The sequence below is a fragment of the Notolepis coatsorum genome (genome assembly GCF_963971535.1).
Source record: "Notolepis coatsorum genome assembly, chromosome: 14".
Taxonomy (NCBI): domain Eukaryota; kingdom Metazoa; phylum Chordata; class Actinopteri; order Aulopiformes; family Paralepididae; genus Notolepis; species Notolepis coatsorum.
The window spans coordinates 63,878,356-63,902,304 of NC_140178.1; the positions used below are offsets into that span (position 1 = coordinate 63,878,356).

General features: G+C 43.1%; 2 protein-coding genes across 3 annotated transcripts; both read left to right on the top strand.

Moving 5' to 3' along the window:
• Positions 1–2,470: 2,470 nt before the first annotated feature.
• Positions 2,471–17,009, top strand: cant1a (calcium activated nucleotidase 1a). 2 transcript variants are annotated; one of them, XM_084328890.1, is made up of 4 exons: positions 2,471–2,602; positions 6,856–7,515; positions 8,276–8,479; positions 16,045–17,009. In XM_084328890.1, the coding sequence occupies exons 1-4, from the start codon at positions 2,497–2,499 to the stop codon at positions 16,413–16,415; spliced, it is 1,341 nt and encodes a 446-aa protein (XP_084185016.1). In that variant the 5' UTR covers positions 2,471–2,496; the 3' UTR covers positions 16,416–17,009. The 2 variants fall into 2 exon arrangements, with proteins under 2 accessions (XP_084185016.1, XP_084185017.1); XM_084328891.1 differs by lacking the exon at positions 2,471–2,602 and adding an exon at positions 5,932–6,081.
• Positions 17,010–17,662: 653 nt separating this feature from the next.
• LOC311240327 (galectin-3-binding protein A-like) lies at positions 17,663–23,497 on the top strand. Its single transcript, XM_084328906.1, has 7 exons — positions 17,663–17,727; positions 18,106–18,207; positions 19,173–19,379; positions 19,552–19,683; positions 21,460–21,751; positions 21,888–22,401; positions 22,664–23,497. The coding sequence occupies exons 2-7, from the start codon at positions 18,126–18,128 to the stop codon at positions 23,279–23,281; spliced, it is 1,845 nt and encodes a 614-aa protein (XP_084185032.1). The 5' UTR covers positions 17,663–17,727; positions 18,106–18,125; the 3' UTR covers positions 23,282–23,497.
• Positions 23,498–23,949: the final 452 nt, after the last annotated feature.

A 23,949-nucleotide genomic window follows, 5' to 3' on the forward strand; every position in this document is an offset into this window, starting at 1 on the left:
TCAATGACAAAACTGAGGAAAACAAAAACAAACCATGTGAACTTTGGAAATTACTCAATAATCAACTAGGATGCAGTAAAAAACTTAAAACCAGATTCTCAAACATAAACATAAAAACTGACAACACGCTCATCACAGACAAGCTGGATGTAGCCAATTACTTAAACATTTTCTTCACAAACATAGCCACAACACTGGTAAACAAACTACCCTCCCACTCAGGGCTTTATGGGGTAGAACACATAGTAGCTTACTACAAAAACCTAGGGGTCCGCAAGGACGACTTCAAGCTGGAAATGGTAACAACAGATGAGGTACTCAATAAACTGAGCGCCCTCCAACCTAACAAGGCCACTGGCCATGACAACATCCCCTCCAAATTCCTCAGAGACTCAGCAGCCGCCATCACACCAATCATCACACACATAATAAACCTCTCCATAAAACAGGGACACGTCCCCAAGGACTTCAAAATTGCGAGGGTGACCCCTCTGCACAAAAAGGGCAGCAAATTAGACCCAGGCAACTACCGCCCTGTTTCTATTCTCACCTCCATCTCGAAAGTCATGGAAAAAATAGTCTACGAACAGGTCGAAAAGTACCTAGCGGAAAAAAATCTAATCTACGAATTCCAATCTGGCTTCAGAACATCCCACTCCACTGACACATGCCTTCTCTATTTGAATGACCACATCAAACAAGAGGTGGACGCAGGCAAATACTGCGGCATGGTCATGCTGGACCTACAAAAGGCCTTTGACACGGTCAATCACTCCATTCTGATTGACAAGCTAAAAGCAATTGGTTTTGATAGTCTATCAGTGAGCTGGATGCAATCCTACCTTGAGGGGAGGGAACAGATGGTGGAGGTAAACGGTACCCTATCCCCCCCCCTCACAGTGAGCTGTGGTGTTCCACAAGGAAGCATACTAGGACCGCTACTGTTCCTAATTTATGCAAATGACATGTCGTCAGCTTGTGACTGCAACTTGTTCCTGTTTGCGGACGACTCAGCCCTGCTGGTCTCTGACAAGAACAAGTTACAGGTTGAAAAAACCCTCAGCTCGGAACTAGGCAGAATCTGCATATGGCTCGCTGATAACAAACTATCATTACACATGGGCAAAACAGAGTCCATTCTCTTCGGTTCAAATAACAAACTCAGCAAGACCGACGGCTTCTCAGTTACAGTGGGTGACAATATTGTCACAAGGAAAGATGAAATTACCTACCTGGGGTCCATCCTAGAGGCTAATCTCTCCTGTGACAAAATGGCATCCAATGTAATAAAAAAAGTCAACCAACGAACTCGATTCTTGTACCGGATCTCCTCTCTGGTAAACAAGAACACCCTGAAGACTCTGGCAGGAGCACTCATTCAGGGGTACTACGACTATGCTTGCACCTCATGGTACCAAAGCACCTCAAAGGCGCTAAAAACAAAATTACAAACATCTCAAAACAAACTGGTCAGACTACTGCTTGACCTTACTCCTAGAACCCACCTCACCCCTGCCCACTTCGACAACCTAGGATGGCTTAGAGTAGACGACAGAGTACAACAACTTGCAATGGGCCTGGTCTACAAGATACACTACACGACCAAGGTACCCATGTACATGTCAAAATACTTCCCAAAGGTCAGTGAATACCACGATCACAACACCAGAGGGAGCTCCACAAATCATGTTAAACCCAGATTCGGCTCAAATAAGGGACTAAACACGTTTCGCAATTATGCCACATCAATGTGGAACGCCCTACCCAAAGCTGTAAAGGAATGTGGATCACTACCCACTTTCAAAACCTCTCTCAAGGGACACCTACGGGAGACTGCAATTCAACACTGGCCCCTGTAAATATCCTAACCCAATCATTCCAACCCCCTCCAATGTACAGTCATTTACCTAGTATGGTTTTGTCAATAGTTCAATGTACAATTGTGTTTGTTTGTACAGTGTCTCCTCCCCCCCCCCCCTCAATGTACAGTGTTACTTGTTTATACAGTGTGCCCCCCGCCCCCCCCCCCCCAACCACCTCCAATGTAAATTACCCAGTATGGTTGTCAATATCCCAATGTACCCAACCCCCCCACCCAACCTCCTCCAATGTACAGTTTCTACGTCAAATGTATATACTCCCTTTTCTTGACTCCTTCTGTATCACAAACAGTACTGTATTTGCAAATCTGGTATGTCATAAATGTATAGATGTAGCAGTACTGACTATCTGTATGTCATGTATGTCATATATGTCTATATGAATTGAAAATGGGGGACCCTGATGGAAACAAGACAAACGTCTTTCTCAGGTCTGCATCCCCTTAACAATTGTATGTATTGAGCCGTACTGTATTGTACCCATTCTGCAATCTGTTAAATAAAGTTTTCATTCATTCATTCATTCATTCACCGTGCGCAAGCACGTGGTTACGCGTCATTGGTGCATTCAGGAAGTATTGTGTTGTGTTGGGATCGGAGCTCCAGAGGCTCCCTAATGCTACGGAGAGAGGATAACGAAGCAAATGAGCGTTACAATGTCATCTCAGCTACAACAACCATCAACGTTATCGGACTGACGAAGAACCCAATCGAACGCCACAGTAAGTACGCTGTGGTTCGCAACGCAAATGGTAACGTTAGCGTTACTTCTGGAAAATTGCGATAACGTTAACGTTAGCTATCCAGGAAAGTCATGATAATGTGATGCGGTGGCATCTCATGTTTTGCTTCTTAACCCTCAAGACGTCGTCACAACAAGTCAAGTCAGTAACGTTAACGCTAGAGGTGGCTAGAACTTAAGATAGAGAGATGGGTAATTGGGTATGTGTCACAGACTCACAGTATCAACCAGGCAGCACAGCTGCTACAAGCTCAGAGTAACGTTTAGCCCCTTACGTGACTGCGATCTGCAAGCACGTAAGGGGGCTAAGTAACGTTGGGATAACCATGCTTACACAAGATATGAGGCCGCCTGCTTAACTTCCATATCACGGTGGACTTTGCTCCTTCTAACGTTATTCCTAGAATCAGTAGTTTATGTGACTTGTGAATCATCAGAAAACGGGCATTGTAGTATGCCCTGTACATTAGAAATATCCGTGCTCATTTCCCTCTGCCCTACAGCACTCTTGCTATTTATGGTTTTGTTGCACCACCCACTTACTACCTGGGTGCTGCTTTCTCTAAAGGTGCTAACTACTTGACCCGTGGCTTTTTGAAGTCTTCCCCAGATGTTGTCCTTTATGACAGACATCAAACAGTGGATAAGCTCAGGATAATTAGGTCCAGAGAATTTCATTATTAAGGTACTGGACGTTTCATGTAGGCTATTACATTGATTGATTGATTGAAAAGTTTATTAACAGATTGCAGAATGGGTACAGTACAGTACAGCTCAATACATACAATTGTTAAGAGGATGCAGACCTGAGAAAGACTTTCGTCTTGTTTCCATCAGGGTCCCCCATTTTCAATTCATCATATGACACACATGACATACAGATAGACAGTACTGCTACATCTATACATTTATGACATACCAGATTTTCAAATACAGTACTGTTTGTGATACTAAAAAAATCCAGAAGAAGAGTATATACATTTGACATAGAAACTGTGCATTGGGGGAGGTTGGGTAGGTGGGGTGGGGCTGTACATTGGAGGTGGGGGGGGGGGGGGGGGGGGGGGGGGGTTGGTAGGGGGGGGACACACTGTACATTGGAATACTGACATACATTTGACATGGAAACTGTACATTGGAGGAGGTTGGGTAGGTGGGGTGGGGTTGGGTGGGGCTGTACATTGGAATAGCCATGCTTGGTCTTTATTGTACAACTGGGTTAGGACATTTGTACGGGCCAGTTTTGAATTGCAGTCTCCCGTAGGTGTTCTTTGAGAGTGTTTTTGAAGGTGGGTAGTGATTTACATTCCTTTACAGCTTTGGGTAGGGCGTTCCACATTGTTGTGGCATAATTGCGAAACGTGTTTAGTCCCTTGTTTGAGCCGAATCTGGGTTTTACATGATTTGTGGAGCTCCCTCTGGTGTTGTGATCGTGGTATTCACTGACCTTTGGGAAGTATTTTGACATGTACATGGGTACCTTGGTCGTGTAGTGTATCTTGTAGACCAGGCCCATTGCAAGTTGCTGTACTCTGTCGTCTACTCTAAGCCATCCTAGGTTGGCAAAGTGTGCAGGGGTGAGGTGGGTTCTAGGAGTCAGGTCAAGCAGTAGTCTGACTAGTCACTAGTTTGTTTTGAGATGTTTGTAATTTGGTTTTTAGTGCCTTTGAGGTGCTTTGGTACCATGAGGTGCAAGCATAGTCGTAGTACCCTTGAATGAGTGCTCCTGCCAGAGTCTTCAGGGTATTCTTGTTTACCAGGGAGGAGATCCGGTACAAGAACATCTGGTCCCATAACTCATCCCTTGTCATTTCACAATTCACATGTCCCCATATCCATCATTTGGCGAGAGAGAGAGACTGACTTGTCATCCGGATCCTGTTTGTCAAAAGCATTGGTTTAAAATTAAGTCAGTGCTCCTCCTATTGATGTGGAGACTAACCTCTCCCCTGCTGTCAGCACCAGGTGTCAGGCTTTTAACCACAAGCAGCGATTGTGTTACAGTTGCACCTCTGGAATGTTTTAAGTTGTCCGTGGTCGGTGTGGCGTTAGATTTGTTTGGGCTTCTTTCCCAGCCCAATGGATTATTATAGGCTTGACTGTTCTTGTTACATAATTATACAACGATGAGCTTACCTTGGGATATATAGCTGAGCTTTGATGAATGAGAAACAAGAGCGTGTTGATGGTTTGTCCCTTTGGACTTGTGTAGTTTGCCATTCATAATGCTCCAGTCTAGTTAAAGTTCACCACCCTTATTAGAATCCTCCTTAGTCATGGTTGCACTGCCATAATCTTTCAGCAGAAAGACGGCTTGCAGCTTTGTGCCGCAGGTAGTGGTCTGCTAAGGCGGTGTGGTAGTTGACATGATGGTGGTTCAATGCAATGGCAGGAGGAGGAGACGCAAGGGTAGGCCTACTTGAATCAGGTTCAGTTGTCTGAGTTGTTTCTTTAAGAGGCTCTTTGGAGAGGACCTTGTTGTGCTTTTGTATTGTATTTGTTTGTGTCATGTATTAGTTGGACAAGAGACTATTTGGGATTCAGTGCATGAAGTTAAGGCATTCGTTTTCCAACCAGCTGTGTTTTTTTTGAGAGAGATCAGAATGTCTACCTCAGAGCACTGGCTTGATGATGCTGCCATAGTGGACTGCTGTTTGGCCAGGGGCCCTGTTTATGAAAGAGCCTTTCACCAGAGGCGGGTGCCACTACTCGTTTTCAGATAAATTCAACTCATGTTTTGGCCACCGGGTGTGAAGATATATAGAGGCTATGGAGAGGGAGCACACACAGATAAGTAGGCCAAGTCTTGGCTATGTGGCCCGGTCTCCATTCAAATGCATTTAGAAGAAGGAATCTTCTAGTTACTTGATATGTCATGAGTTCAGTTGCTTTTGGCCACATTAGAGGAAGAGCTGATGTCTTCCTCCAATGTGGCCAAAACCAACTGAACTCATGAACATTCATTTAGCCAAGAATAAAGCAGAAACAGGGCAGGCTTGAATAGTAGGGCTGTATTATAGTTATACAACAGTTGCTGAAGTCCTTCACATACTATAAATAACAGATAAGTAGCTAGAAGATACCACCGTAAAGCATTTAAAGCATTGAATAGATCCTGTTCTACCTTTTTTGTGTGTGAGGTAATTTGCATTCCAATCTAAATTGTGGTTTGGTTTGAGTCGACTGGGTTACTTCATAGATCCTGTTCTACCTGTCCTCAGTGTCCCTTTTGTCCTTCCGGAATGGGCCACTCCCAGCCTCCACGTTGACACTTGTGTGTCACATCTTTACCAAGGCTATACAGGCCAACTTCCTCAATATTTTCACTCCATTCAGAACTTAGCTGGGTATGCTATAGTCGTCTTGTGTAAATTTCTCCCAGGATCCTTTATAGGCAAAATGAAATCCAAGGGTTTAGTGGCTCAGCGTGTTGACTGAGGATTGAAGAGGTTTTCCATGGTAATGTGAGCAGAGTCCATTTGGATCTACTTCTTTGAGCTGTCATGTTGTAGATTTATTACTAATTAGTCTCGTATATCAAAGATTGTCTGTCACTTACATTTGTTTTTACTCTTTACCTTTGCTGTTAGCTTAGATGATAGTCTTAACGTAGCCTAGCCTATATTGATTTTGTGTTATAAATCATATCACAGCCAAGTATCATCTACCTGCCTATACGATCCTGTTATCATATCACAGCCAAATATCATCTACCTGCCTGTGTGATTTTGTTATAGGCCTACATCGTACCACAGCCCATCCTGTATGCCATTCATTCAGTTTTCATATAAGTATAGAATAGAATAGAAATATAATCGAAATACTTGTATTATCCCGAGGGAAATTTGACACTGCAAATCGCTCACCATTAAGTTAAACATTTAGACAGAACAAGTCACGAATAAGAATAACAAATCAAATTGCCTAAGAATAGAATAAAATGAAATTAGAATAAAATATACAGTAAAAAATATACTGATGTCTACAGTAGGTCTATTATTGCACAGTGCTGTTTCAAAAGTAAGAGTCCAGGAAGAAGGTAACTGTCACTCTGCTCAGTGATTCATTGTATCTGATGGCTGTCGGAATGAAGGACTTCCTGTGCCTTCCGGTGCTGCATTTAGGTAGTGGGAGCACTGATATAATTTTGGGTTTAACCTTCACTTTATGAAGGTATGACTCACCCCACCTATCTCTCTCTCACTCCCTCTCCCTCCCTCTCTCCAACTGTAGGTCACTCCAGTGCACCTTCCCCCATGCCTGCTCCCCCAGGCTATACTCGACTGGAGCAGAATGATCCTATGAACAGTCTGCGTATCTCTGTAGGAGGCCTTCCGATGTTGGCGTCTATGGCCAACACCACTGACCCGCGGTTCCGACTCAAGTGGAGGCCCATTGTGGTGGTGGCAGTCGCCCTGGTCCTGGTGCTGCTGCTCCTCATGCACCTCAGCCCCGGCCTGCGCTCGCGCCCCAATAGCTGGAGGGCCAGTCGCACGGGCCCCAAACAGGCTGAGTCCCGTTACAACGACACGTACCCCCTCAGTCCCCCAGAGCGCACGCCGCAGGGCACCCGCTACCGCATCGGGGTCATCGCCGACCTTGACACGAACTCTCGCAGCGAAAAGAAGCTCACGTGGTACAGCTACATGCGGCGGGGCTACCTGCTGGTGTCCCAGAGCGGGGACAAGGTGGCGGTGGAGTGGGACCAAGACCAAGTGGTGCTGGAGAGCCACCTGGCGGAGAAGGGCCGTGGCATGGAGCTGTCAGAGTTGGTGGTGTTCAACGGGAAGCTCTACAGCGTGGACGACAGAACGGGCATCGTCTACCACATCGACGGCGACAAGGCCGTGCCCTGGGTCATCTTGCCTGACGGCGATGGAACTGTTGCCAAAGGTCAGTGACGCTCTGGTCGTTGCGGCACCCCTCCCACAATTTAAAATGTACTGATGTCTAAGGCGACAGTGGCTCATGAGGTAGAGCAGTCGTCTGGCAATCCAGAGGTTCCCGGTTCGATTCCCGCTCCTCCCGGGAAGTGTGTCGATGTGTCCTTGAGCAAGACACTTAACCCCTAATTGCTCCCGATGAGCAACCGTCGGTGTGTGAGTGAATGTGTGAGTGAATGGGTAAAATGTGAGTAACAAATTGTAAAGCGCTTTGGATAAAAGCGCTATATAAAAAAGCAGCCATTTACCATTTAAGGCTGAGACCACTTATCGATTTATCGATAACTGCGTGATATCGATAAGTGGCGTCACATATCGATATATTTGCATATATATATTTTTTCTTTTTTATTATTATTATAATTTCTTTAAATACTTTATACTATACTAAAATACTAGGTCTTGTGTCATGTTTTAGTTAAAATATCCCCATTCAATTCAGTTGAATTCCAACTCTGCACTGTCCATTCAATATGCAGTGCACTCCGACAATATCCAGAGACCACGACTATAAAATGAGAAGGATCACTGTGGTAGTTTTGAATGGGGAAATCTGTAACAATAAAGATGGCGGCAACGACAAAGAATTGCTGCAAAATAAACATAAATTTGTTTAAATAATAATAATAATAAAAAATAATGGCATATCGTCTCAGCCTTACTGATGTCGTTCAAGGAATACATTGAAATGGGGCCTTCTCTCCTCACAGGGTTCAAAGCAGAGTGGCTGGCGGTGAAGGAGGAGCACCTGTATGTGGGCGGCTTGGGGAAGGAGTGGACCACCACGGCAGGGGAGTTTGTGAACAACAACCCCGAGTGGGTGAAAGTGGTGGGCCACAGGGGGGACATTCATCATGAAAACTGGGTCCCCAAGTACAACTTCCTCAAGTCAGCCGCGGGGATACAACCTCCAGGTAAGGATGGAAATATAATATATATGAATTTTCACAAGGATTCACAAGTCTTATTTAAAAACTTGCCCTTTTGGATTATAGCAATAAATGTAAAATGTATTCGTATCTCTGGGCAAGAAAGAGCACTGGGGGTCAAAGCTCTAAGGGCACTTGTAATATTTAGCCTAGTTGTAAACAGGAAGTCAGTCCTAAAAACAAATAAATGTCCCGTCAACTCGAAGTTCCTAGACACAAGCTTGGGTACAATTTCTCAAGCCCCAGTTCAAGGTGGGGACTGCCAAAGGAAATTAGCCTTTTGGCTAAAATTGGGTGCATTTACGTTTTTAAAATGCTTTATTAATGTGCGCTGTCCCCCTTGAACAAATAAAGTAAACCTAAACCTAAGCTTGGTCAGTTCAACATGACCACTCATATTGTATAAACCTTAATGTTGTTATTAACTGTTTTAAGAGGACATTTGTAAGTATATTAGCTATATGGTGCTGTAAACTGTCTTTATGATTTGTAGTTCATGCGAGACAAATTGTAAGAAAAAAATGCCCCAAAAAGTTTGCATGAGCATCCATGTTTTTCCGACTTTGTAGCTTTGTAACTTTCTGAAGCCAATGTTTACAAACATGTAAACACCAATGACGTAAGCAAACCATTTACGGACACAAAATACAGCAAATGAAATGAAAAGCTCATATTCACCTGCGGTCTAGCGTTAGTCCTTGTATCAAGAGCTGAGTCCATCAACTAGAGAATAAATGTCTCTGTTGCTATTTCTTTTTTTCTTTTCTCTTTTAATTCTTTTTGGTGGTGTGGCTACCCATTTGCTGCGTTATTCCGTGGTGAATATGAGTATAATTTCGGAATGATCCGGGCTAATTCCTGGGAGGCTGGCTATAGGGCGCAACGTGAATTATACTTAAACCATTGGCATTTCGTCCCTGTACACGCTATTATTTTCAAATCAAATGCATATGATAGGTAATGGTATTATGTTTCATCATGAATGCATGAAAGGGGGGGGGGGTAGTTTCTGATTAATTGATTGCCAATATTGGCATTCGTTATTACCACAACACACGCCGATCAGGGGGATGGGTATGAAAACCTTAACCATGCACGATCAAGCTGAAATTGATGTCAGATTGTCCTTAACTGTGGTCGGTGGTATTCCAAAAATAATATTCCAATTATTTGATCGCCATCTGGTCCATCCTATGCCCATCTGGTCCATGACATAACCCACCACAACATATGGATCGGGGGTCCCGAAAACGATTCAATGCGATCGAGTGAAGCCCTAGGTTTCCCATTACTAGAAAAGTCCGTCCGGAGCACCCGGTTTGGAACAGGGTTTACTGCACTCTCGATACTGCCTACTAGCAGGATCTGGCCTGTACTGCACCTTTGGAGTCCCAGTATGCCTTTTAACGGCAACATACAGGTCCCTGACATTGAATAGGATATTAAAATTGAAAAAAGGGAAAACGATCAAATAACGTATATTGTATACACATTCCCTGCCAACAACGAGTATACTCGTTATTTGATCGTTTTTCCTTTTATTCGATATTTTTATTCATTATTCATCCAGGGACCTTCGTGTTACCATAGGGAATGAGTCTGAGGTCGCCAAAGTGCAATACCTGCTGCATCCAGCTAGACGGCGGTATCGAGCACCCTTTGTAACCTTGTATTTTGGCCTGTGGAATGGCCAAATGTCTCCGGTTTCATTTCTCCTTGTCGGGCGAGGCGAGCGGTTCTCCCGGTTCCATTGAAGCACGTCAAATATCCTCGATCCATATGTTGTGGTCGATTATGCCGTGGACCAAATGGACAGTGGATGTACCAGATGGCGATCAAACAATTGGAATATTATTTTTGGAATACTCCCGATCACATGTAAGGACGATCTGACGTCAATTTTAGCTTGATCCTGCAATGCTTTTATACCGATCGGGCTGATAAGCGTTTTTAGTGTTCAATATGAATGCCGTTACTGACAATCAAATAATCAGAAACGCCCCCCCCCCCCCCCCCCCCCCCCTTCATGCATTCATGATGGAACATAATACCTATGATATAGATTTGATTTAGGAATAATAGCGTGTACAGGCAAGAAACGGCAATGTCTATAGTGGAATTGACGTATATGACTATAACTCAGCATTTCGGGAATTACCCTAGACCGCTCTAAAACCATACTTATATTCACCACGGTATAACACGGGAACGTATGGATGGAAAGATTTTTTTTTTTTTTTTTTTAACTTTTTTTTTAGCGTTTATCGCTTTTCTGGTCAAGCATGACCGACAGAAACAGGTTGAAATGGGATGTAGAGCAGGGGAAGCAGGGAACAAACTTAACTTTTTGACTTACCAGCCATTTGGCTGGTAGATTTTAAAAACGACCAGCCATCCAGATTTTTTACCAGCCAAAAATTATAAATAGCTTTTTAGTATATCGCCATGTGTTATTATTGCTATATAATACTCTCGTATGCTATTTTCAATTAATATCATAAACAACATAAGGAATATTAGCATAATTTTGAGTGGACTGAAGGAATGAGTCAGCGTTAATAGTTTTAAATGCAAATAATTTATTGCGAATTTATTTACAATATGGAAGCAAAAGAATTAAAGAACATATTAAAACAACTTCAAACAAGATAAACAAATCCATACTTGCCACCTACAAGGCAACAAGGGATGTTAGCGGAGTCTGTAATGCATCCAGCCTTGTATGGAATAATAATATATAATATCATGCATTGTTATGTAAACAATTCCACTGGGTAGGCTTTACAACCATAATTAGCTGAAAGTGAAAGCCGACACACCTATATGAACATGCTGGACTAACGTTATAAAAAAAACACAATAAACTTACTCGCACATCCAGGCGAAGTCCCTGTATGGTCTTGATTTTTTCGCTATAGCGTGGGCGTTACGGAATAGTATCCGCATTTTAGCCAGAGTCGACTCTGACAGCTTGGTCAACAGTCGTACAGTCGGAGCAGCCAGGAGCGGAGTAGACTGTGCTTTGTATCTAACAGAGCAGTCCCTGTGACAGCGTGACGTCTCGTGGCTTTTGATGGCTTCCAGTTTCATCACCGACGTCCCGATGACAAATGAATTTCGTTTTCTTTTATCCGTTGCTTTGGCACGACATGGTATACAAAACATTACCCCCCCCTCAAATTTAAGCCATTCTCGTGGTTTCCCGGAATCAGATGTGTACCATTTCTGGCTAAATTTCCTAACTACACCGACGCTAGTAGCAGGTGCAGTGTTATCGGTGGTGCTGGTGGTAGCAACGGACTCGTCAACGTTAATGTTGTCGCCTGTTTTTCTTAATTTTGAGGGGGGACCCGGGGGAGCTACTCCGGGAATATGCCTCCACATATTTGGTCAAATCAAATGCAAAATTAAATATCAGAGCACCAAAAACGCGATTGCAGGTTTTTTTTGTAGGCTAAAGAACGGATGAAGACAGACCTCATGTGCGTCTCATGTTACAAACTTGATCTCGTGAGCAGAGCGCATCTCATTTACATTTAAAGGTTCATTGTTTGTAAACATTAGAACGGACACGTGACACACACACACACACACACACAGTTTCACTTTTGTTTCAACTCACCACGCCCGCATCCAATAGGGTCCAGCTGCAGCCCCGGAGATTGTTCCAGATTGGGCAACTTCCGCCCGCTCCCACGACATTTCTCCCGCTCAGCTGGAGGCTACTCCCTGCATCATTTTTTTTTTTATCAAATTTTTTTATTATTAATTACATGAAACAGGACAACACAATAACCACAGTAACAAAAAACATAACTTCACAGGAGAATAACAAACAATAATAATACAGAATAATAAATTATAAAGACAAAAAGAAAAAGAAACAGCGTCCAACCTATCAAATATAGATGGCTACTTCAATAACAAAAAGGGTCTTCAAAACATGGCAACCTTTCCCCACCTTTACAAAGTGGAGTGACTTAAAAGATTGTTTATGAGAGTGTTGCCGCAGATTTACTGTAGATAGCCTAGGTCCCTTACACATGTTCACGACTGCCAAACTCGCAGAAGGTAAAGTGTAAGAAGAAAGAAATTCTTCCTCCAAGTTGGTTGACAGGTCAATCAGTCTGCCAATATTAGTCCCTTGGGGAGATGGCATGTGAATTGACATATAGCGCAGAATAGCTAAATACCAACCCCCCCTAAAATCCCCCCAGTCAAAGTTAAGAAGGACAAGACAAAAACCAAGACAGACAAGACATTTCCTCCTCCCCCTCCCCAGAGACCGCCGGACCCCCCCGATCAAGCGCCCCAACCCCGCTCAGCCGCACACTGCGGTCTTTACCTTCTCAGCTGCTGCGAACCACAGGTCAATTCCAGCCTGCCCTACCCCGATCACCCGGGCCGTGGATATCTCAAGATAAATCACATCCAATAGAGTTAGGGACCAGTTAATCATTGTAAGCTTCTCAGGCTCCTTCCATCTCATTGCTATTAGCTTCTTCGCTGCTGTGACGCCCGCTAGGACAACCCTTTTCAGTTGTACGGACGCGGGTAGTGTCGTTATATCGTTCAGGAGTAGCGTAACAGCTGTGAATGGGATAGTTAAGCCACACAGATCTGAAAGTTTGTCCGTTATTGACCTCCAGAAGCGGGCCACTGGTGGGCAATCCCAATACATATGCATATAAGTGCCAGTGGCCTTTTGAGAGCACAAAGTGCACCGAGAGTCGGTTATCAGTCCCATAGCATATAGCTTCCTAGGTGTAAGATAGGTCCTATGAATATAATTAAAATTAATTTGCTGGTGATTGGGGTTGCGGGAAGATAATGCCACATTTGCCCAAACATCATCCCAGTCAAACTCGGGGTCCAACTCCGGGATATCCACACGCCAGATTGTATCCAATGATAAATTTTTATACGTGGATTGAATTAAGAGCGTATAAAAGTCGGAGACAAACCCTCTGGATGTCGTCCTGTCCACTATGAGCCTGAGGAAGGGGTGTGGGTGCAAGGCCTGAGCCCACGGTACGCCATGCGCCCTCAGTGCTGACCTTAGTTGAAGGTAAAGAAAGAAGGATTCGCCGGGAAGATCATAAAATTCTCTTAAGTCCTGAAACGCACGGAGGCCGTTCTTATCATAAATATCCTCCAGAGTATGCACTCCCCTCCTTTGCCATTGAGGAATATTAACCGGCTTGTGTCCAACAAGTAATTGCTGGTTATTAAAAATTGGAGAGTCCAGGTGCCATGGGCATTTAACCCCACACGACCTCTGTACATTACGCCACGTTTGGATCACGTGAGTTATGATCGGTCCATACCTCAGCCGGCATTTCGAAATAGAGACAGTGGAGTACACTACATCCTGCAATCTTAGCGGAGATACCGCCGCCGCTTCTAAGGAGCGCCACGATACAGCCTCTACAGGGTCTAGCCAGCACATCAGAGGTCTCAGTGAAAAGGACCAGAAATAAAGTTTAAAATCAGGGATTGCGAGGCCCCCATCTTGTTTTCTACGTTGAGTAGTAGCCCTTTTGATTCTCGGGCGTTTGTTATTCCAGATAAACTTAGACACCATCGATTGTACCTTGCGCCAGTGGTCTATTGGAGGGGGCAGGGGGAGCATTGAGCTAATAAAATTTATCCTAGGCAGGATGTTCATTTTGATTATGGAAGCCCGGGCTTGTAAGGAGTTAGGAAGGGACCACCACCTGTCTAGATCCTGGCGTATTTTATCATAAGTACCCGTGAAGTTGTACTTAGTAGTTTGGTTCAGCGTGGGGAATATCTCTATGCCCAAGTATTTAAAATGTTCTACTATGGGGATATCAGCTGGTAGTCGTACCGCCTTGGCCAGTTCATTAAGAGGTAGGCAGGCTGATTTGTTCCAGTTAATCTTAAAGCCTGACAATTTACCAAAGTCGTCGATTATCCTCAATAATTTTGTGGCCGACCGGGAGGGGTCGTCCGCTACTCCCTGCATCATATTAATGCCGACCCATGCAGTGGATTTTGTTGGCCGCCAGATGGCGCCCAGGCCTTAATTTATGACGGCCAAACATTAAATCTACACGCCTGTGGCGCTGGGCGTGTAACTATTTTGTACCCTGCGGGAAGACATTCTGAGAAATGACGGCGGGTCCGGGAATCGAACTCGTGTCCCCCAGATCCGTGACGAGCACGGTTTTCCCCGACGCAGAAATAGCGCCGAGATATGCTGTGAGCTACGGGAGCTCCCCTGATTTATTCTTTTTCACATATTGAACGATGGATAGGTGATGTCAAATGGGCCATAGTATTGTATCCATAGCTATAATATAGTTATAGCTCTACAAACAAGGTGATGCAGTCCTATCTTTTAAAGCGTGGCAGTGCTAGAGCGGGGCCCGACTAATTCCCGGCAGTCAATGTGTTTAACGGTTGGCGCCCAATAACGTATATATATATATATGTGAATGGCCCCGAAAGTGTTAAGTAATGGAAAGCACACATTGGTAACATAATCTTTATTCGAATAAAGATTCTGTTGGAGAGAGATTATACCTCTTATGCCTCTTATACCCAATGGTGTTGTTTGCAGTTGCTGCTCATATCATTAAAAAATCAAATTAAATGTATCTCCAAGGGACTTCCTGGTTAAATAAAGGTTAAAGGTGCTATAGATAACATTCAGCCACTAGATGTCGACTACACCACCAGCATGTCATTTATCCAATCAGGTGCATTTCACATGGGGAAATGGGAAGTAGGGAGGGAATACATGTAAACAATAACATTTATTTTGGAGACCCACATTTCTTTTCAGTGATGCATTCATAAATCAATATTTTTTCAGGAGGAAAAGCATTACTTTTATTGCACACTTTTCTAAAAGCTCTGGATGTATTATTTATAAAAAAATATAAATAAAAAAGATTATTCTACATAAAAATGTTATCTATAGCACTTTTTTTTTTTTTTTTTTGGTCTTTTTCCCCCTCCATTTTCCTCCGATTTTTCTCCCATCCCAATGTTAGTCGTATGCCAATTCCCAGTCCCTTCCTGGTCGCTGCGCACTTACCCCCCACAGTCAGATCATCTGGGAGAGTGGAGGCTACCACGTGCTTCCTCCGACACACGTCCAGCCAATCACCGCTTCTTTTCACCTGGCAGCGCGGATTCTCATCGAGAGGGCGTAGCGTGTGGGAGGACCACACTATCCCCCTCGAGTCCTATCCGCGCTTAGCAGGCGCCCCGACCGAACTGTAGGAGTCGCTGTTTACAACGACCCGGACCCACCCCGCCAGCTTCTCCCACCCTCTAATACAGCCAATTGTATTAGTGCAGACGGCCAGCCAAGCTGGTGACAACCCCGGAGCTGTGAGCTGGATTCGAACAGGCGAATCCAGCTCACAGCTCCGGGGCTGGTGACGAACGCAATCTCCGCTCGGCCACCTAACCGCCTTCTATAGCACCTTTTTAAATAAAAAGCATAACAAATATTTCTGTGCTTTCTTTCCATTTGTTTCATGAACGTGACTTGTCTACTGCATGTTTCTCCCCAGGTTACCTGATCCACGAGTCGGCATCCTGGAGCGACACCCTGCAGCGCTGGTTCTTCCTGCCCCGCCGTGCCAGCTCCGAGCGCTACGAGGAGACGGCGGACGAGCGTCGCGCCTCCAACCTGGTCCTCAGCTGCTCCCCCGACTTCAAGGACGTTGTCGTGAGCCGCGTGGGTCCCCTCCACCCCACCCACGGCTTCTCCTCCTTCAAGTTCGTCCCCAACACGGACGACCAGATCATCCTGGCCCTCAAGTCAGAGGAAGACGCTGGGAAAATCGCCACGTACATCATGGCCTTCACACTAGACGGTCGCATCCTCTTACCCGAGAGCAAGATAGGGGATGTGAAATATGAAGGCGTGGAGTTCATTTAGAACGGGACTACTTTCTGAGGCCGCCACACTGTGGTTCAATGTTGTTTACAATCCACTCACTGTTGAAGTAAGTCGCTGCTGGTTTGCTGACTTTTTGAAGATACACTGCAGCCTTTTCAGAGGATCCAAGTAACATGATTCTTCCATGTGATCAGGTGGTCTAACACCTGAGACTGTTTAATATGGACCTTTTCTTTGTATGGAAAGCAGAAACGATGCTCGCCAGCCAGAACAAGCAATGCCAGCATGTCTTGTCGTTGGTCGTCTTCTTTTTTAGAGGATGGTCCCCATACTGTAGCCTTTCTAATAATGAATGTACAAATGTCTGATCAGAGACTGTGATTTATTTACTTTTTTTTAAAGTATTGCTTTACTGTATTGCTTTACATGTACAACATGCACATACTGTACACTCACATGATGTATATTGTCTGGGGAGGGAGACTTTTCCTTCCTTTTCTCTTTTGGTTTGTGTCAAATTATATCATAGGTTACTCCAAATGTTCCCTTTGGTGGAATCACTGAAGGCCTGTTTTTAGTCTTGAACATTTTTATTTTGAATGATTATTTGATGAAAGATGATTCACTTGTAACTTCATTGCAGTTTTTCTGTGGATTGTTTTTAGTAAAAGAAAAAAGAAAAGAAAAAAGTGCTACTTTTGGGTTCTTTTGAATGGGGAAGTGTGGAACATCTAAATCAACATTGCCCTCAAACAAAGGTTTTGTAACTGATCCGCCACTTAGGAGAAACGAAACTTAAATGGTGTGATTTTGGTTCCAGAAGTCTAAAGGGACAACATCAACATCTGAGCAGAACTACGCAGTAAAAGGCGAGGGAGAGCGGTGCTTCTTTAGTTGTAAAGGAGTGGATTCATTGAATGCATGCATTTCACAACGTATTTGAGTCAAGAAGGTAAAGTGTATTTATTATCTTGAGGATGATGGTGTGAAACAATTAATTTATTTCAATAGAAAATTCTTAGTTTCTGAAGCAACTAACATTTCAATTAAACCCAATCCAGTTTATTTTGTGGATTGTTTTTCGTAAAAGAAAATCAACACTTTCTGCTACTATTGGGTTCTTTTGAAGGGAAGTGTGGAATATCTAAATCAACATACAGTAGACATTGCCCTCAAACAAAGGTTTTGAATCTGATCCCCCACTTAGGAGAAACGAAACTTTGCCAGTCTGGCCTCAGAAATAGGAAGCGAAGACTACCCCCCCCCCCTGATGGTTTATAAATGGTGTGATTTTGGGTCCAGAAGTCTAAAGGGACAACGTCAACATCTGAGCAGAACTACGCAGTAAAAGGTGAGTGAGAGCAGTGCTTCTTTAGTTGTAAAAGAGTGGATTCATTGAATGCATGCATTTCACAAAGTATTTGAGTCAAGAAGGTAAAGTGTATTTATTATCTTGAGGATGATGGTGTGAAATTTAACAATTTATTTCAATCGAAAATTCATAGTTTATGAAGCGACTAACATTTCAATTAATTTCCTCCTTTGCCTAAATACTGTATATCATCTCTATTTGTATTACACTAATATGATAGATTTCCACCTGTATAAAAGAACAGTAATGTAACTAGTGGTCACTGTATTGTGAAATCCATATTTTGTCCAATTCTACGTTCAGTGATCAGAAAATCACTGGAGCAGCAGTTCTTAATTTGACAATTATTTTCTTTAGACCCAAGCTAACTGGTGGAAATGATGATCCATGGAATCGCATCCACTTTGTGGCTTCTTCTACTTCATATGTCTGGGAGCGAGTCTTTGATTTTCAGCCTCAGTGAGTCAGCCACTCATCCAGTTTGATGAAAAGACATTTGCCAGTGTAAACCATGGACAGTTTCTTTGATTTGACTGGGAGTAGCTAATTTAGTAATTTTGTGACTTCATATGAAGCAAAACTTTAAAAGGTTTTATCTCCAGGGGTGTAAAAAGTACACAGAAATTATACTAAAGTGAAAGTATGGGTACTGTCTCAAAATCTTACTCAAGTAAAAGTCAGAGTATCTAAAGTAAAACAGTTTCTGTAAGGAGTCAAAAGTGTGTTTTTTTTCTCTGAAATGTACTTGAGTAAAAGTACAAGTATACAAACCTAATAATACAAATCCCCCAAAACAGTACTTAATACTTAAGTACTTTACACCCCTGAGAAGTACAAATAATAATCATAACAATACATTATAGCAAGTTATATCTATAACAGTATGTGCTGTTAATGAATATTGTATTTCTTTTAACAATAATATAATATTATTCTCATTGCGTTCATGATGGAATGTAATTAAAGGGGCACTTCACCAAAAATAACGCTGACTTATTTAGCATATAATCTCAAAACTGTTTTGCACACATTACTTTAGTTTGACAGTTATTGAGAGTACTGAACATTTGTTTCAATATGAATATGTCCTCCAGTGATGTCATCGGTAACATTGAATCCTTGTGTTGTGTTAATTACAGCTCAATGAAATGATAAGGTAGCAGTCCCTATAAGACAAGGTATTGCAAAAAGAAATTGTCACGTAATTTCATGGTGCTGTAATTAACACAAGGATTCAATGTCTTGAGGATCACTGGAGGACATATTCAAACTCATTAACTCAAACTGAATGTGTGAGAGCTTTGGGAAATGTGTGAGGTTATCTACTAAATTAGCATTTTCTTTTGGTTAAGTGCCCCTTTTAAGCAGAACACTGGTTTACTTGTCTTGCCTTGGCCTGATGGTGTCTGTGTCCCCCCACACAGTAAAATCTGAGGCTCAGCCACAGGAGGGATATGTGAGGCTGGTGGGCTCTGCGACGGTCTCGGAGGGCAGAGTGGAGATCTACCACGGCGGGACATGGGGGACAGTATGTGACGATGGCTGGGACCTGAATGAAGCTCAGGTGGTGTGTCGTCAGCTGCAGTTCCCTGGAGCCAAATCTTCCGTCATTGGGGGCGCATATGGAGAAGGTGCCCTATACTTTCACTGGCCGTCCACTAGGGAGCAGTAAAATCATTAGCTAACTCAGAATTTTCAGATTTAAGTAAGGCAATCGTCATTTTGCAATGATGCAACAAGTTATATTTCCAAAATACCTACTCTAACTGAAGGTGTCTTATTTCTCTCCATTTCGTGTCCTAGGATCTGGACCCATCTGGCTGGATGATATTGACTGCAAGGGAACAGAGAAGTTCTTGTTCAATTGTTCTTTTAAGGCATGGGCTTTAACCGACTGCACACATAAGGAGGATGTTGGAGTTGTTTGTGAAACAGGCATGTATCTAAAACCCTATCAGCCAAATACCTCTTTATACAACAGAATAGGATCAATCTAGACCGTAATGGCAAATTCCACCCATTTTAAGAATTCACACATGTTCTTCCTGTGCCCGGGACAGTTCAGTCAGTATTTGTGAACATGCAACACTCCTAAAGCTAAAAATAAAAAAAACCATAGTATATTGTGATTGCCTTAGCTACGCTAGACCTCTACATGATAGCAGTCCCCTTACTGTATTGTAGATCTAATTGGAGATTCTTCTGAGGGTTTTGAAACCCAGTACACAAAAGGCCTCAGAGCCCAAAACCATTGGACAGATTAATCATGCCAAATTAAGATCAGATCAGACCTATCGGTGAAGGTACACATGTGGATCTTTACGAAAGTAGATAAGTACAGAGCAGGCTTGTCTTTTATAAGACATTTCTATCTGCTTAACTATTACGTAAATCTAAACTGAGATAGAACAATCAGCATCTGATCTTGACCGTCTTTACTGTCAAGATACTAATGAAATAAGTTATTGACATGGTGGCTTATGACATTTGCGGTTCCTAAACAATTCAATGTCCATCAGATAGCAGGGCAACTGATGTCTGTATGTGATCCTGATTCAAGAGGACCCAATTCTAAACCCTACAGTACAGTAGAAAGGAAATGTAAAAAGCATAGCTGGACTCAAATATTATGCATCATATCTCATGTTAAAAGTAGACGTAGCGTGGTCTCTATGTACTGTTAGGCATCCTGGACACCAACTCTTCTACCTAATGTGGTCGGTCGCCAGTACCGCAGCATCCAAACCAGGACCAGCAGGTTCAAGAACAGTTTCTCCCCACAGTCAGTGCGCCTATATGTGTACCTTGCACAACCACTCACTGCAATGGCAAAAAGGCATGGTGTACAGTAGAGATTCGATTCTATGATGCATCTCGATGCAGCTCAATAATATATTACATCCTCAATTTTATAATCTATATTACTGCACATGACTACTTTTTCATCAATTAATACAAGCAGTCAGATAAATTTACTTTTATTTAGAAAGTTCTTAAATCAGAATGTCAAAATAAATGTCTTTACTAGTGTTGCATGATACAGATACTAGAAAGGTATCTTGATACCCAGCTGTTAAAAATGGTTCAATACTCTTTTTATTAGTATAAGTATTAGTATCAATACTTTTAGAATAGCCTGATGCTGTATTTTCTATGAGTTGAGTGGATGCATGACCAGAGCACTAGCTTTAATAATACAATAATAATAATAATAATAATAATAATAATAATAATAATAATAATAATAATAATAATAATAATAATAATATATTTGATTTGTAGGGCACTTTATAGTTGTGGAGCAAATCCCAAAGTGCTACATTGTAAAATAACATAAAAGCTAGCAAGAGAGTACATTTTTTTAATTTGTTTTCATTTCACTCTTAATCGATTATGTTCTGTTTGATTGAAAACTTTATTAACAGATTGCAGAATGGGTACAATACAGTTCTGTCACTGCATCGATGCTGAATCGTCCACGTCCGCATCAGGATGCATCTTAGAATCGAGAAATGTCCACACCCCTAGTGTACAGACACATTGCCTCTGTTATTGTATACACACAGTATACTGGCTGTGACATTCTCTATCCAATATTCAACCTGAGAATCATCGTCTGTGATTGTGACTGCTCTCTATCGGGTTTGCATCCATTACCTGCTTGTCCTGGGTTATTTGCCTACTCTCCATGTAACCCCATCTCCCCTGTAGGCATGAATGTGAGCATCAGCAACACAAGACACCTGCTAGACCACAGTCTGGGCCTTTCTGAGGAGCTTGGCCAACTGTTCGACAGTGGGAATGGATGTGACTTCTTCATTTTGGTCCAGAGCCCCACTGGAAATAGACAGGAGAATGGGACCTTGGAGATGTTTGAAACGACAGTCTGCGCACACAAAGTCATCCTCTCCCAATTCCCACGCCTCAGTGCCTCACATGGGATCAGTAACATATCTGTCCGTGTCAGCCAGTCTTGCCAGCCTCATTTCACCACCTTTATCAGGTAGCCTGATATCATAGAGATACAATTAAATGTTGATTACTTTTCTTGTTTGTATTACTCAAAGACAGCATAACCAAAGTTAATTATTTGAAAGGCAGAAATCAGTGTTTTTGTTTTGTATCCTTGGTCTCAATAGGTACATTTATACCCGCAAGATGGATGTGACCATTTCCTCTGCTCAGTGCCTCCACCAGATGGCCTCTGAGTTTGGCGTGACGCAGCTGATGCAGGACACAGGCCGGCTCTTCACTAGGCTTCTCCCAGAGGACAGCACCTTCCATACTCAGGTCTCCCTCTATGAGTATGCAGTGGAGGCCAGGGACTTGGTGCTCCAGGAGAGCTGTCTCCAGTACCTGGCCTGGAATTACCAAAATCTGACCACGTCGCCTGCTTGGTACGATCTCTCCACTCAGCTCCTTGAAGGCCTCCTGTCTCGCTCAGACCTAGTGGTGCCCGATGAGGCCTTCCTCCTGATCTCTCTGGAGAGCTGGATCACGGAGAAGGGCGACTCCATCAGTTTGGAACGTCAGGCTGACCTGTTGGGCCACATCCGTTTCCCAATGATCCCTGCTGAGAAGCTTTATGGTCTCCGGTTCACCTCCAAGCTCTACAAGGCTCACCAGAATCTGTATCACAACAACATACTGAAGGTAATGTATATATATATTTTTATGATCTCTTTCTCTTTGTATATTTGTATGTCTTGCATGTCATAAATATCTGGATGAAACAGTACTGTATATCTGTATGTCATAAATGTCTTGATGAATTGAAAATGGGGGACCCTGATGTAAACAAGACAAAAGTAATTTTCTGGTCTGCGTCCCCTTAACAATTGTTTGTATTGAGCCGTACTGTATTGTACCCATTCTGCAATTTGTTAATACAGTTTTCAATCAATCATTCAATCAGGGATTCCAGTTTAATGTTCTGCTGTTCAGCACACTGAAGAATCACTCTGGCTTCACGGATGGGGACGATTACCAATCCAGGATCTACACCGCAGAGCCATGGAGTGCTGCTATTGACTCAAAATCTGTGAGAGAAACCCCCTGCCCCTCCCCCACTCCATCCCTCCCCCAAGGTAGAAGGAACTATCATAGTGGTAGTACTAGGTACAATAATGGGTTCGGTCCGTATCACCATGCCCCGCCCCCTCCTCCATACCCCAACAGCAGAACCCAGTCATTCAGCACACCTGTCCACAATAGTTTGATCTTCAAGGACAAAATGATTCGTTGGGAGGCAAACCTCTTTATGAACCAATGTGAATGTTCATACAAAGGTTCCACATGTGAGTTATTCCCTGCTGTCAAGCTGTCTGCTCAAAACACCTTGAGCCAGTACCGGACAAACCTTCGCTTTAGTAATCGGCTGCTCCTGATGTGCCAGGGAAAGTATATCTGCCAGGTCCAGGACTTTAAGAATGACTTGGCTCATATCTCTACTACTGGTAGCCAGGTCTTGCCCTATCCTTGTCCTAACGATGAGTACATCTACCGCTTTGTGGTGCGACCAGAGTACATCTGATCAGACGGCACTGTCTGAGATGTTAGAAGGCTATTAACTTGCTAATAACTCAATGAATGCAATGAAATAATTTGGGCATTCCATTATTGAATAGATTATGAATGCTCATAGTTACATGCAAATGTGTGATTTGCTTAATCAGAAATCTGTTGAACTGTTCTTTGATTAATTCTTTCTTTGATTCTGTAATGTTTCCTGGCATTTCAATAAAGTATTTGAATGAACTGGAGATGGATGTTTTTAAATGTCACTCACTCACTCACTCACTCACTCACTCACTCACTCATGTTTAGCCACTTTGCCCATAGTAGTGGCTCACAAGTATGGCACTTTGTGTAAGACGAGCCATTATCTTAGTTTAACACATTGGGCGCCAAAGACGAGTTAACTCGTTTTTGGCCGCCATGCGTTGAGCGCCAAAGACGAGTAAACTCGTTTTTAGATCCTTTTTTCTTTTATTCGATTTTTTAAAATTCATTACAGGTTCACGGACCTCGGTGTTACCATAGGAAATCATTCTGAGATCCCGAGAGTGCAATACCGGCCGCATCCTGCTAGGTGGCAGTATCGCCCACCCTCCAGCCACCCAAACAACTGCCTCTTTGAACTGCTGCGGTCAGGCAAGCGATACCGGAGTCTCATGGCAAGCACAGAGAGACTCAGAGGGA